Raw genomic sequence first — 14986 nt, 5'->3', positions numbered from 1 at the left:
TTAAGTACTCACACATACACACACACACACACACACACACACACACACAAACAAGCAAACACAAATCTAAAGGGACATAGGAAACTTCTTAAAGTAATGGATATATCTATTAACTTAATTATGGTGATGATACCATAGGTATTTATATATGTGCAGTTGCATCAAATTGTGCATATGAAATATGTGTGTTTCTTTATATTTTAATTGTACTTCAATAAAACTGTCAAAGAAAATGTGATCAAATTAAATTCAAGAGAAGACTGTCAAAATATCAGGTTATATATCCCTAATATTTCTGTTTAGTCATGTTTAAAGATAACCTTCTCCAGAAAAATCAGATTAACTCACATTTAGAATAAGTATATTAACATGGAAACACACATCTTAGTGACCTGTGTTTGATTTGATCTTGTTATTTTTGTCTTCTTTGTAATCATAGTATTTTTCATGTGACAATTAGTCTCACAATTATATCAAATATCTGAGGGGTAAAATTATTTTATTTTTATCCATGGAAAACAGTCAATACAAACATTTCCTTTATCCACTTTACAAAATAATTTATGACAAAAGAGTTGCTTTTATTTTATTTTTTACAGATTTTTTTTAATTTAAAATATTTCATTATAAAAGTAACATAAGTAAAAGCTAAAATATTGAGGAAAGATAAAGTTTTCCATTCATTGCTCTGTCATCCTACTATAACCAGTTAGTAATTTCATCTACTTTGTCACATTCTAACATGTACTTGGTGTGTTACTTGCAGCCAGGATCACATAATTTTAATGAGTACAGAATATACCCTTCATAGATCTGTTTATTGACTATTTACCTTGACCAGGGGATGACAAAGTACAGCCCCACATTTGACTTCTGCTCTAAACTTCAAGTGATTCATAATTTAAGTTACAAAACAATACTGTTTGGAAAGTCTTTGTTCATATTATTTTCATATTTGGACAAGTCAATAGGAGGATATTAACAAAAGAGGAATAACTGGGTCTAATTAACAAAGATATTTTTAATCCTGAAACTGTCCCTCACTCTCTTATAATATTCCAGCTATGATATAATAAGGATGGTGGTGACAGGATGCAAAGGAAGGCCCAACACTCTCGAAAGCACTTCTCTGGCCCCTATTAATGCTGACATATGAATTTACACTCATGACAAGCATATTTTCAATTCTGATTTAAAGTCAACCCAAAAGGAAAATAAAAGTAAGTACAACAGAAAAACAAACCCACTCAAATAAATCTTTTACTTTATACAAAATATGGAAAAGCAGGCAGAAATAAACTCTCCACATTTCACAATGTACATGAAGTACCAGCTCAAGCTAGCTACAGAGGTCAGAAGGCCCTGGAAGAGCAGAATAAGGGAAGAGGTGGTGATTTCAACAAGGAGCCAGCAGCAGCAGGTGAGTGTGGGTGATGAAGAGGTACAGCACTTCCAGCCCTCTGAACACATCCTCAACATAAAAGTGAGTAAAACTGTCTCTAATAAGAGTTCTAGAGCAACAACTCTATGGTTTTAAGCAATACAAATTCTTTTATCTGAAAAAGTTTTATTCTTCAGAAAGAAAACTTATGGAATGAGAAAAGCTAAATTGACTCTGACTATCTCTGAGATAAAAGATAAAGCAGTTAAATGGGTCTCAAAACCAATCTTTTATGAATAAAGTGTTGAGAAGTACAGATGTCATCTTCTAAGAGTAATATTCTGAGGGTCTGGCAGCATAAACCCTTCAGTGAGTTTATAATAGACTATTGTAGAATCGGACTCCAGGATGGCCAGAGTGAAAGACATTAGTAAATCCGGATTCCCTTGTAGTTTTTGAGATGCCTTCAAGATGTCCCCTATCCTTTGATAGCTGAGGGAAGCAGAGATGGGTGTAGGCAACACAGTCTGTAACCCTTCCCCTTCTATCTCAGTATCAATCAGGCAGATGAGCTGAAGTTCAGGTAATCCCACACAAATTATATCATACCAACTTTTACTCTCCGTGAGGTCCATTTAAACCAAGAATGCTATATACACTTGAGTGGCATCTCCAATATTTAATTCTATCATTTCTAAATACTTAGGGTGGGTGCTCATGCAGGCATCCACCAGAGTCCACTTGCCACCATTGCGAAAGCCGCCCAAGTCCAGACCCCACTACAGCCTGGGGTCAGCTCAGAATCACCACTCTCCTCCAGCCGCCCACGCGGTCTCCCTTGGTGCACCAAGAGTTGCTTTTAATATATAATGTTATAGTAATGCATGGTGACTATATTTTGGTTTTTAAATAATTCAAACACCACTTTCCATGTCTATTTTGCAAAATAAAACAAGGTGAAATTTTACATTCTTAATTTAAAAATAGCTTTTTTATTTTTGGATCTTTCCAGGTTCTCCCTTTCATGAATAAATAGTATTAGTTTGCATAAAACTCAACCTAAAATGTTAGTTAATCTTAAAAAAGACTTTCCTTCTTCTCTAGGACCAATATGTACATATTTAAAGGTAGGCAAAAAGTAGACAAATTATAATGGGAAACATAGTGTTTTTTTTTTTTTCTCTTTATCTTAGGATAGGTTACTTCTTCTATCCCACACTGTCATTCTAATTCTATTTTGGGGGAATGCTTCTCTTTGAATCATCTCCTCACTAATAAAATTCCGTAGCACCTCTGAAATATTTTTGAAAAGTTCTCTTATACCACTACATGCGTTGATTCCTTGCATTGATTGACACAGAACACTCTGTGTCAAGGTTTTCTCCCAACACTTTCTCTTATCATTCTTCACTTCAAATCTGCTCCTTCTTTCCCAGTTTGGAGTGGCAGGTGAGGGACAATGTCTGTATTCTAAGTTCCTTATTTTTCTTCTGAACTTTTATTTCTTCCCTATTATAGAAAAATTAATTTGCCCTTTGTTGTCTAAATCTCCTTTAATAAAAAATTCTCTACATATTGTTTTTCTCCTCTATTTGTTTTCCAGGCAAGTTCTTAACTATTGGACAGCTACATCTGTGTTTTCTTCCCAGCACCAAATTTGGTTGTCATCAGGGATCTATGTCCAGATGACCCAATTTTTGTACTGGTTTTCATATTGGCATAATCAATACCAGGTGGATATCTCTTCTGCCACATTGGCCTTAGACCTCCATGATTTTACCCATTCATTATTGTCCTTAAATTACTGTTGATCACCAACCTATTATGAGACATTTTGATGTTATCTGGAACTCAGAAAATACAAATGTGTGTAAGGTCAAGTCTCATTCTCCCACCTTCAAATAATTTATCATACAATGAGAGAAACAAGCAAGTAGGAGACAATTAACACAGAATTTAGTAAGTACAACTGTTCATCTGAAAAAGACTTCCAAAAACAGTGGAGATTTTGTTCACAGAATGAATGCCACCTATACTTCTACTATGAGACTCTATCCCACTTTCACAGATGTTTGATCTTGGAGTCCACTTATATAATTCTGTGTTTCAAATTCTCCCACTATGCCTCTTCTTTCCAATTTATTCCTTAATATAACATTCTATCTTTTGATATATAATTATGTGGATTTTTTGTCAAACATAGTCACATAACCATAGCCATTGCCAAGGTACAGAATGATTACATTGCCTTCAAAATTCTCCTATGCTTCTTTCTAATGAAACCCTCCTTCTGCCGAGCTTCTAGTGACAATGGATCATTTTTTTCCCTTCAGTTTTCCTTTTCTAGAAAGTGTATTTAGGTGGAATCATATAATATGTAGCCTTTTTCTTTAATTTCTTTCGCTTCAAAGAAGGTCCATCTTGATGCTGGGGATGTGGCTCAAGCAGTAGGGTGCTCGCTTGGCATACTCTCAGCACTGGGTTTGATCCTCAACACTACAAACAAATGAAGATGTTGTGTCCGGCGAAAACTAAAAAATAAATATTAAAAACTCTCTCTCTCTCTCTCTCTCTCTCTCTCTCTCTCTCTCTCTCTCTCTCTCTTTAAAAATAAAAGAAGGTCTCTCAAAGGTATTCTTCCATATATTTGTTGGACATTTGTATTTCTTCTTTTGAGAAATGTATGTTTAGTTTATTTGTTCATTTATTGCTTAGATTGTAATTGTGGTACTAATTTTTTTTAGTTTCTTTTATATTCTGGATAATAATTCCCTGTTGCAAGAACTTTTGGCAAAGATGTTTCTCCCATTTTTAAGGTTTATTCTTCATGCTCTTAATTATTTCCTTTGCTTTGTAGAAGCTTTTTAATTTGATGTTATCACACTTACTGATTTTTTGTTTTATTTCTTGAGCTTTAGGAGTCATATTGCCAAGTTGATGACTGCACCAATAAGCTGGATTGTTGACCCTGTGTTTTCTTCTAGTAGTTACATAGTTTCTCATCTAAGTCCTCTGTCTTTGACCTATTTTGAGCTGATTTTTGTGCAAGATGAGAGATAGGAATCTAGTTTCATTCTTCTACATATAGATCTCCAGTTTTCCCAGTTCCATTGTTAGAAAGGCTGTCTTTTCTTCAACATATGTCTTTGTCAGCTTTTCAAGGATCAGATAACTCCATCTATGTGGATTTGTCTCTGTCTGTATCTTCAATTCTATTCCATTGGTCTTTATGTCTAATCATCCTACTATAGTTCTGTAGTATAATTTGAGATAAGATATTGTGATGCCTCCAGCATTACTTGTATTGTTCAGAATTTCTTTGGTTATTATGGGGTTTTTATTGTTTCATAAGAATTTTAGGACTGTTTTTTTTCTAGTTCTGTGAGAATGTCATTTGCATGTTGATGGGGATCACATTGAATATATTGATTGCTTTTGGAAATATTAGCCATTTTAACAATATTAATTCTGCCTACTCAAGAACATGTGGAGCCTTCCACCTTTGTAAAATCTATTTTCTTTGTTGACTGTTCTATAGTTTTAATTGTAGATATTTTTCAATTTATTGGTTACATTTATTCTTAGGTATTTTATGTTTGGGGAGATTAGAAAACATTATCAACAACCGTAGCAATTAGGAAAAAGCAAATCAAATCTACACTAAGATTTTATCTCACTCCAGTTAGAATGAAAATCATCAGGAATAAATAACAGTAAGTGCTCTAAAGGATGTGGGGGCCAAGGTACACTTATACATTGTTGGTCAGACTAAAAATTAATATAACCACTTTGAAAATCAGTATGGAGATTCTTCAAAAATGTGGAATGGAACCACCATATATCCCAGTTATTCCACTCCTTAGTGTTTGTCCAAAATAGGTAAAATTAGCACACTTTATTGATACATAGATACCAATGTTTATAGCAGCCAAGTTGTGGAACCAGCCAACCTATCCATGTATCCACAAAGAATGAATAAAGAAAATGTAGCATATAAACACAAAGGAGTTTCACTCAATTATAAAGAAGAATAAAATAATGTTATTTGCTCTTAAATATGTAGAACAGGAGAATATAATGCTAAGTTAGAGTGATGGGACAAATGTTTTCTCTCATATGTGTGCCTATGTGCATGAGAGAGATTATAATGAAAAAGAGACCTCACTGAAATAAAAGGGAGACCAATAGGGTAGAGGAAGGGAATTGAGAAGGAGGGAGGAGGGGCAACAGGATAAGGTACTGGGAAATAAAATTGACCAAACTATACTCTGTTGTATCTCCTTGTATGACCATACCTCAAAAACTCCAACTTTTATATATAATTATAATATACTGTTAAAAAATAATGCTAGTGGGCTGGGGATGTGGCTCAGGTGGTAGCGCGCTCGCCTGGCATGCGTGTGGCCCAGGTTCGATCCTCAGCACCACATACAAAAACAAAGATGTTTTGTCTGCAGAAAACTAAAAAATAAATATTAAAAAATAATAATAATAATGCTAGAAGAGGGTCCAATAAAGTATGGGAGAGAAATTAGGTATAGGGTGAAGGAGAGGGGAACAGGAAGTACTGGGCAATGAGTTTGATCAGATTTTGTCATGTGCATGTAGAAATATGTCACAATGAATTTCAGTATTATGTATAATAATAATCTTCAAAGTGTTTGTGCATGTTTTTAATTCTTAAAATAACTTGGCAAATATTTTATGTGTAAGAAAACAGGAAACCAGAAAAACTAATTTAAAGAGCTAGTAAAGAATTAGGAAATTTGAACAAAAAGCTAGAGTGGATCTTATTATTATTGTTATTTTTTATAGTTTATTATTTTGAGAGAAGGAAGGATAAACAACTTGAAACCTAGAGATAGCCAATATTTAATTTAACTTTTATTCTTTCTAATTAATTCTCATGACTTATTTAATACTGAATACATTCATCTATTTGGACTGATTTTTATTTTTCATTTTAATATTAATAGTAAAATACACTGAAAATAATGTACATTGTTAATTTTATCTTTTCTAAATGTATATTTTTTTTCCCTGTAAATGAACTCACAAATCAGGAAATCTTGAGTACAGAAAGAGTAGCAATGAGTTTTGGCCTTTTCCATGGCAAAGAGTTGGAAAGAATTTTCTGTCCTCATGTGTTTAACTCAGTGGATCTAAGAAACTTAAATCAAAGAACAAATCCTGGGAAGAAAGTGGTTGGTTTCTAGTTGGGATGTATATGGGCGATGGGAACAGCAATGAGTGACATTTTATAGAAAATAGTCCTAGTAGTATATCTGAGGTCCCTCTTGATTGGGGCTAAGCTTTTAGTTATGCTTTAAAAATATTTTTTAAAAAATAAATTTGCCTGCTTATTGGCTGTTCCCCAACTGCAAGACAGAACAAGGGATGTCAAGCTCTGGTAAGATTAGTGGAATGAACTCAGGGAATACCTACACTTGTGTGTTGATGTTGGTATCAGCAGTAGCCTGGTGCAGTAGCCCTGGATTTTTGTTTTTACTTTTCTTTCACAAATGCTATGGTATAGGTAATAGAAATTAAGGAAGGACCCTCTAAAAAGAAAAAAAAGAGCAATGGACCTTTGGAGGTACTGAACCAGTATAGTGTAACTACTCTATCCCAGGCAGATTGACTGATGATTTAGGCAGATTGAAGAAGATACACCAGGCTGTAGGGAGATATGAAATATCTTTATGTACGGATGGGAGAGCAGAAAGTCCTGTTCATCTTATGTACAGGATTGTAACAAAGTCTGCAGCATGCAGACTTCATGGATTATATAAGACTACACAGGGACTGTTGCTTCTGACTTTCATAAGACATTGCTCCCTAGAGATCTGGGTGAGGGAGCCTGATAAACTCCATTTTCTTTATAGCCAATGTTTTTTGAATCCATGGTTCCCAGGGTCAGCATCACCTGGTAAGAGTAATTAAATGTAATGTGATTAGGTTCAAGTTTTAGCAGCAGCAATTCTCTTCTCTGCATTGTGTAATCCCTATCACTCCCTAAAATCAGCAAGAGGCAGAAAAGAAGGGTACTTTTGGTCCCTGTTTTAAATATCTGAGTAGTCAAAATAACTAATCCTTCTGGAGTAGTATGAATTTAGTTAAAGCAACAATATATTTGATAAATGAAGCCATTAATAAAAAGAAAAATAAGTTGACTTGATTATAAAAGTTGATTTAGAATCAATGCACTAGAAAATGAAAATGACTTAAAATAAGCTTGATACATATACCCAGTGGGTGAGATAATGTGAAATAAGGCAAACATTTATAACTAATAACAATAGACGAAGGCAATCAAGAGAAAAATCTACTCATCTGGAATATATGTTCACTCTCAGAAAATGTTTGAAAACAAATGAAGAAGTGGAAAATGTGAAGACCAACACTAAGAGATATGTTGTGAGAAGAAACAATGATAGTATATAATAATAGAAAAATCTAGAAAGAAGACAAAACAGTAGACAGTATTCAAAGAAACAATTGAGACTTCACAGAATAAATGTAGTGCAAGATACATTCCCTGAGAAGAAGACTATAACCTGAAATTTAGATTGAAGGATGTTTACTAGGGCATGACTGATGTACTGTAGAAGTGAGGATCAGAAAGCAGGACTGGGAGGGAATGAGCCGCAGTCCGCTCAGTATCAGACTCAGGGAGTTCTGGAGCTAATTTGGCATTGTCTTCAGTTATACTGCCTGTAGTTAGACCTTTATAGTGGCATTGGTTGGCACCGGTGAAGGCACCCATGATATGGGTGTGGTCATAAGTGAGACAGCTTTCTGGAGCTGAGGTAATCCCCAATGCAGACTGGAAGCTGAGGACTTTTTGTCAATAGCATTTCCAAATTCCTTCATAAAATGCTCTTGGAATGGATTCATGGACCCAGTAGTCTCACAGCAAATAGAACCAGTCTAGATTCCCATTCCAAAAGAGAGAGCTTACTTGTGTGTTACTTAGGTAGCACACTGGCTTTCAAATTAGCTTTCAATAAACCTTTGTAACTTCCAATTTTATTCAACAAAATGTATTTTCATTAGTAATGGAGACACAATTTCATTTTCTGTTTTGTTATTATTTGTTCCTATAACCGTCTGTCAGATGAGGAGGTGAGGAGAGCTCACACAGTAATTTTATTTTAACAGGGAAATTTTAACATAAAGAATTATAAAACAATCATGAAAAACTGGAATACTGACAGATTGGATAGAAGTAAGTTAAGAACTCTAAGGAATATAGGAATAACCAAAATAAGAAAAAACCACAAATAACAGGGAATAGAGTACTCAAGAATACGCATTCCCTCCTGAAGCTGAAATAGAGCACTCAAGGTGTTGTGACCACTGCTGAATCCAACTGTCTGATAAAGAATCCCCAAGAGGCAGGTTTTGCGATGAAGATTAGGATGCAGAATACTTATTAAGGAGTACCTTCTGGGTAAAATTTGTATAGGCAAGGGAAGTAAAGAGTAGGACTGTGCAGAGAAAAAATTTGCGTTGTGATGCATTACTGATGACTGCTAAATGGATTTTTGAACCTAGAACTGTCCAAATTTGGGCTGAGATGGCAGGCTTTTTTAGTTCTGCAAGCAGTCATTGGATGAAGGTAGCTCCAAGAAGAAGTTGGCCTTGAGCCAGGAAACTCTGGAGTCAAGACAAATCCCTGAAGTGCCAATGTTTCTCATTATTGTAATCTGGCCATTGCACATTCATAACTTTGTGATTTCTTTCTTACATGTGTATTAAGGAGCTTTCACAATAGAATTTCGCACAATTGCTACAAATATGAAAGAACATAAATGTCACTCAACCACATATTTGATAAAGCTATTTCTTGTATTTGTTTAGTGGAATACTATACAATAATGAAAATAAATAAATGATAGCTAATGCTAGGAAGCTAATTAAAGTGTACAAATAATATTGGGCTAAGGATACATAATAGAATAGAAAGCACACAGTATGTTTTCTTTTATATAAATTTCAAAATCAACTAATAATTATATATTTAAGGAATATACATTAGTAGCTTAATACATTCAGGAAGAGCAAGAGATAGAAAAACTAAAAGGTCAGATTAGTGATGATGTTTTAAGAAGAGATTAAGAGGACTGGGATTAGAAATAGACCTTCAGAGTATTCCGGGAAGGGCTAGGCTTTAATTCATCCTCTTCTTTATTTTTTTGTTTTTTGAGGAAAAAATATCTTAGACTCAATTCCATTTTATTAATCATATGTTTCTATAATCTCTTAACACTCAAGCAGTTTTTACAGTTAAATTTCACATTGAAGATAAACACTATTTGGATTAGGAACAGAAAGCTGAGTCACTTGCATTCTTCATATCAGATACTATATTTTCAACAGTCTCTAGTAGGCTCTACTTCTTGACCGGAATACTGGTGAAATGCCTTGGTCCATAGTTTTATTATGAACAATTATATGTCCCTAAATTGAATAACCTAGAAAAAATGAATAAATTCCTTGACCCATTCAACTTATAACATTAAATTATGAAGAAACAGGCAAGGTAAATATAGCAATAAGCACTTAGGGGATAGAATCAGTAATAAAAAGCCTCCCACCAAAGAAAAGCCCAGGATCTGATGGCTTCACTGCTGAGTTCTGTAAAACATTTTAAAATATTAATTCTTTTCTAACTTATCTAAAAAACTGAACAGAAAGGAACACCTTCAAACTCATTTTAGAAGGACAGGATTAGCCTGATACAGAGCCAGATGAAGGAGGAGGAAAAGAAGGAAGAGGAGGAGAATGAGGGGGAGGAGAATGAGAAGGAGGGCAGGGGAGAAGAGCGAGGGGGAAAAGGGGGAAACAAGAAGCCAAAAACAACTGTGTAGGCCCATTTCCCAGATGAACATAGACACAAAAATCTTCTACAAAATAATAGAAAACTAAAGTTAACAGCACATTAAAGATCATTCAAGCCCCACGTGGTAGTGAATGCTGGTAATCCCAGAGACTTGGGAGACTGAGGCTGGAGGATCAAAAGTTTCAGGCCAGCCTCAGTGACTTAAAGAGGCCTCAAAATAAAAAAAAGAGAGAGCTGGTAATGCATCTGAGTGGTAAAGCACCCCTGAGTTCAATCTCCAGTATAAAAAAATCATTCACCAACCTCTATTCAATATAGTTCTGGAAATCCTAACCAGAGAAATTAGGCAAAAGAAGGAAACAAGAAACATCCATATATGAAATGCAGTTAAATTGACTCTGTTTCATAAGTTGAATTGATTGTGTCCAATAGAGGTAACATTTCTTTTTATATGAGAATAAAATATTTTATTTAATGCTATAGCTACAGCTGCCTAACAAAACAAATATTTGTTAAATGAATAAATTAACAAATGAATGAAGGAATGTGGAGTTCTCAGTTCTCTCAAAACCCAATTATGTTATTTTTTCATCTTAACCAATTAAGGGAAGTGACTTTTAATATAATAATACAACAAAATTGTTCATGTGATGTTGCCAAACAACAATGGAGCTCTGTGGCAGAACACAAGTAAACCTGGTAGTAAAATGTATCTTCTTACCTAAGAAACTGAAAACAGAGAAGAAAATGTGGGGAAAACTTGCTTCTTCCTTTTCTTAACTATAATATAAGAAAGGTAAGACTGAGCTAATTGAAATGTACCATGTAGAAAGTGAATTTAAGACATTTTATTTGGGACTCTAGTTGTTCTCACCTCCTGCTTGGCCATAAATGGCAACTTCAAATCCTCAAATTATAAGGTTATATATACAATTCAATCCTACCTTTTTGGCCTCTTCTTTCTATCTCCATCAAATTAAAAAAATATATAATTATAATTATAAGTCCTTATTTCCTTTCCCTATTTTTAATTTAAAAAATGAGCTTATTGCAGAAATTTGGGTAAATCCTGAGCCTCTTGGAAGGGTAGATGATTAAGCTTGTGAGCCCAGATCCATGTGTTGAGGTCTGGATTTTCTCCTGCTGATGCTGAGACTGGATTCCAGGCCCTATTGTGATTGCTCCCCAAAGCTGAATAACTTGGCCACTAACTTGGGTAGAAAAGGATGCCACAAAATGCAAGCTTGCTCAGACAGCTCTTGTGTAAGGTGAACTTTCAAGTTGGAGCATCTAGTGCTACAACCAGGTTCATTGCTTGCATTCTAGGTGTAAGGGAGCCTGAGGAAGTGGGCTTTTGTATTCTCACTTGGGAGGTAGCAGTAGCAATGCAGAAATACTCATAGTTCAAAGACCCTTGGTAGTTGCATTGTATGCTTATCTTGAATAGAAAGTGAGTCAGTCAGGTTTTGGAAATCACACAAATTAGAGAATGTTTTATTTTCATAAAGAGAATTAGCAGAAATTTTATTTAGAGAAAACAACAAAACTTTTGGTATTTATTGGAAACAAAAAACAAGTTTCACAGAGTACAATATTTTCCAAGTTAATTTGTATATTTTGAATGACTATTGGTCTCAAGACAGACAATAATGACTGAAATGAATGAAGACATTAAAAAGTGTATCTATGAAAGTAACAGAAGACAACAAAAATGTAGAGTAGCTCTTCTACTCAAATCATGCAGTAAAATCAATACACTATTATTTAATTTACTATATATATATATATATATATATAGATAGATATATATATATATAATAAAGAGAATTGAAAAAATAGAATGGAAATTTAAACATATACATATTTTATAATTCAATGGGCTTATTAAAATAATAGGTCAGAGAAAGAAAATTTCAGAAAATTATGTTAAAATATTTCACTGGGGTGAAACTTAAAAAGAAACAAATATAATTCACATGTTATTGTTGTCTGTTTGAATGGCCTGAGAACAGAGGAGGTAAAATATCTAATTATGCATCATTTATGATTATGTCTTGATTACCTGGACTGGTTAAGCTTTGTTTCCACAACATTAAAAGCTCATATTCAGCTTACTTGATATAAGGTTTGCATATATAAAATGGTCTGAGAATTTGAAAGAAAAAGGACCTGAGAAAATGATTTTTCCATCATAAAACAAAATTGTAATGCTTATAAAACTTTTCATAAAATAGGAAATGTGTAAAGCCAAAATGAATAATATGGAAAATAAGTATTGTGAATATATTTAATTTCTTGTGATATCACACATTTGAAAATAATTACAAAAGGTAAAATATTGTTATTATTTTTTAAAGACCCCACAATTTAAATGCTGTATCTGTATTTTTGTATTGCAGGCACCTGATATGACTTCAAACAGCTAATAGTTCTCTCTGAATATTTTTTGCATGAATTAACAAAATCATGTAAGACATAGAGTAGAAATGACTTGGCCATATATTTCCAATTATAACATAAAATATCTAATATTTTTGGAAAGAAATATGGTCTCAATAACACTGAACAATTTGTACACTTTGACTCCACAACCAATACTTTGAAATTATGAAAATTTCAACTTTCAGCATTACCTATAAGAGATAAAAATTGAAAATAACTAGTATATGTGAAAAAGATAAATGATTATTTGTATTTTCAGATGAGTTTAATTGATTATGTTGCATTAAAGAAAATTAGCATAGTAAAACTATGTGGTTAAACATAGTAATGGCCTATAAATTTAAACCGATATGCAAAATTGGTATATATTAAGATAAAAATTAAGGTGAATATTTAAACTTAGATTAAAATGAAAATAGTTGACTTGTTTGGTGGGTGAAACTGTGGGTAAATATTATCACTTTTTATTTTTATTGTTGTAATATCATTTATACAAAAGTGTTTAAAACATGCTATGATTGTTAGTGTGTCTGTGTTAGTATGTGTTTGTGTTTATATGTACTGGGATTAAAAAAAGAAGTAGTGGACCTATATTACAAGGTCATATGTGTTTACAATTTTTCTTAATTAAAAAAATTATTTCAATGAATACAATGTTCAATAAATTAGGAAAAAAGTTTCTTCAATGATGATGATTATTTTACATAGTTTATCTATAGAAAGCAATGCAATTTCTTCATTAACTTTACAAATTGATGGATCCAATTACCAAAAAAAAAATTCCTTGTATATAATGAAGAACCACTAACAACAGGACAAAAGTGTATTTTTCCCAGAGAATTTTCTTTCCAAAAGTAAGTTTCTTAGTGCACCCTTCATGGCCTCATTCCTCAGACTATAGATAATAGGGTTGAGTGTTGGGGGTATCACTGTGTAAAAGATAGATACCATAAAGTCAAACGCAGATGGTGAATCTGTAGTTGGTTTTAGATATGCACAGATGCCTGTAGAGAGAAAAAATGAGACAACAAAGAGGTGGGGCAGGCAGGTGGAGAATACCTTAGAGCGGCCTTCAGCAGAGGGTATTCTTAGAACTGTGGAGAATATGTGAACATAGGAGAATGCAATGGAGGCAAAGCAGGCTAAAGCTACCACAGACATGAAAGCAGCTACTCCGATCACTCCTAGGTAATCATTGGAACAGGAGAGCTTCAGTAATTGGGGGACATCACAGAAAAATTGACGGATTATTTTCACCCTACAGAATGTGATAGAAAATGTGGCTGCTGTGTATAAGATTCCTGAGATGCCTCCACTCACCCACACAGCTATCACAGCCCACCTACAATTTCTGGGATCCATGATGACCTCATAGTGCAGTGGGAAGCAAATGGCTGTATAACGGTCATAAGACATGACTGTAAGAATAGCTACCTCAGTCCAGGCCAAAGATGTGAAGAAGAAAACCTGCAGTATGCACTGGCCATATGAAACATAGTTATCATCCATCAGTGAATTGTCAATGGCCTGGGGGACTGTGACGGAAATGAAGGAGAGGTCCAGAAGGGAAAGTTGCTTCAAGAAGTAATACATTGGAGATTGGAGGTGCTGGTCCAGTGTTGTGATGGTGATAATGATGAAGTTTCCTGTCAAAGCCACTAGGTACAACACCAAGAAGAGCAAAGCATACAAGATCTGCAGCTCCCGATCATCAGAAAACCCCAAGAGTAGGAATCCATTCCTCGTGGTTATGTTTGTCATAATCATTTGGAAAATTCAAATCTGGTAGCAGCTGGAAAATAAAAGAATATGGGTAATGAAATAGAAAGACACTAAAATAATCATTCATCCTGTTCATCCATTCATCCTTTCAACCATTTAAGGACCTGTTATTTATCAACTGTGTCCTAGATGTTGGGAAATCAAAGGTGATAACACATGTTTCTTAAGTAAATAGAGCTTACAGTTTACCCTAGTAAACTAGTAGTTAGAATACAAAACAGATCATATCAAGAAAAAGTCATTATGTTTGCCCCAGGAAAAATGCTATTCCATTGTCACAGGTGAAAGCTTTTGCTTTGTTTTTCACCAAAAGAAACACAATAATGAGCTCTTAAGAGTTTTTGAATAGTGGATGAGTTATATTTGAGCACACTGGCTTATTTTAGTAAATGAAATGGCCCTTTTTAGAGGAAATTTTGGAAATTCAAACATGGGCTTTTTTGTGGACCGGTGATCCCCGTTTTCGTTCTAGGAAACAATATGGTCATTACAATGAGAAGCCAAGAGCCAAAATGGACAGTGTTATTGCTCTTCCA

General features: G+C 34.0%; 1 protein-coding gene and 1 pseudogene across 1 annotated transcript; both read right to left on the bottom strand.

Moving 5' to 3' along the window:
- Window positions 1–1657: 1657 nt before the first annotated feature.
- LOC144365801 (tRNA-splicing endonuclease subunit Sen15 pseudogene) lies at window positions 1658–8147 on the bottom strand (annotated as a pseudogene).
- Window positions 8148–13472: 5325 nt separating this feature from the next.
- LOC101973193 (olfactory receptor 14J1) lies at window positions 13473–14435 on the bottom strand. The gene has a single exon (XM_005338826.3). It carries the CDS (start codon window positions 14433–14435, stop codon window positions 13473–13475), a length of 963 nt encoding a protein of 320 aa, XP_005338883.2.
- Window positions 14436–14986: the final 551 nt, after the last annotated feature.

The sequence above is a fragment of the Ictidomys tridecemlineatus genome, chromosome 8 (genome assembly GCF_052094955.1).
Source record: "Ictidomys tridecemlineatus isolate mIctTri1 chromosome 8, mIctTri1.hap1, whole genome shotgun sequence".
Taxonomy (NCBI): domain Eukaryota; kingdom Metazoa; phylum Chordata; class Mammalia; order Rodentia; family Sciuridae; genus Ictidomys; species Ictidomys tridecemlineatus.
The sequence above is the reverse complement of the archived record's forward strand: the minus strand, read 5'-3'. Positions and strand labels throughout refer to the sequence as shown.

Bases quoted from the DNA above. Each gene is read 5' to 3' on its own strand.
- LOC101973193 (XM_005338826.3), bottom strand. From the start codon at position 14,435: ATGATTATGACAAACATAACCACGAGGAATGGATTCCTACTCTTGGGG.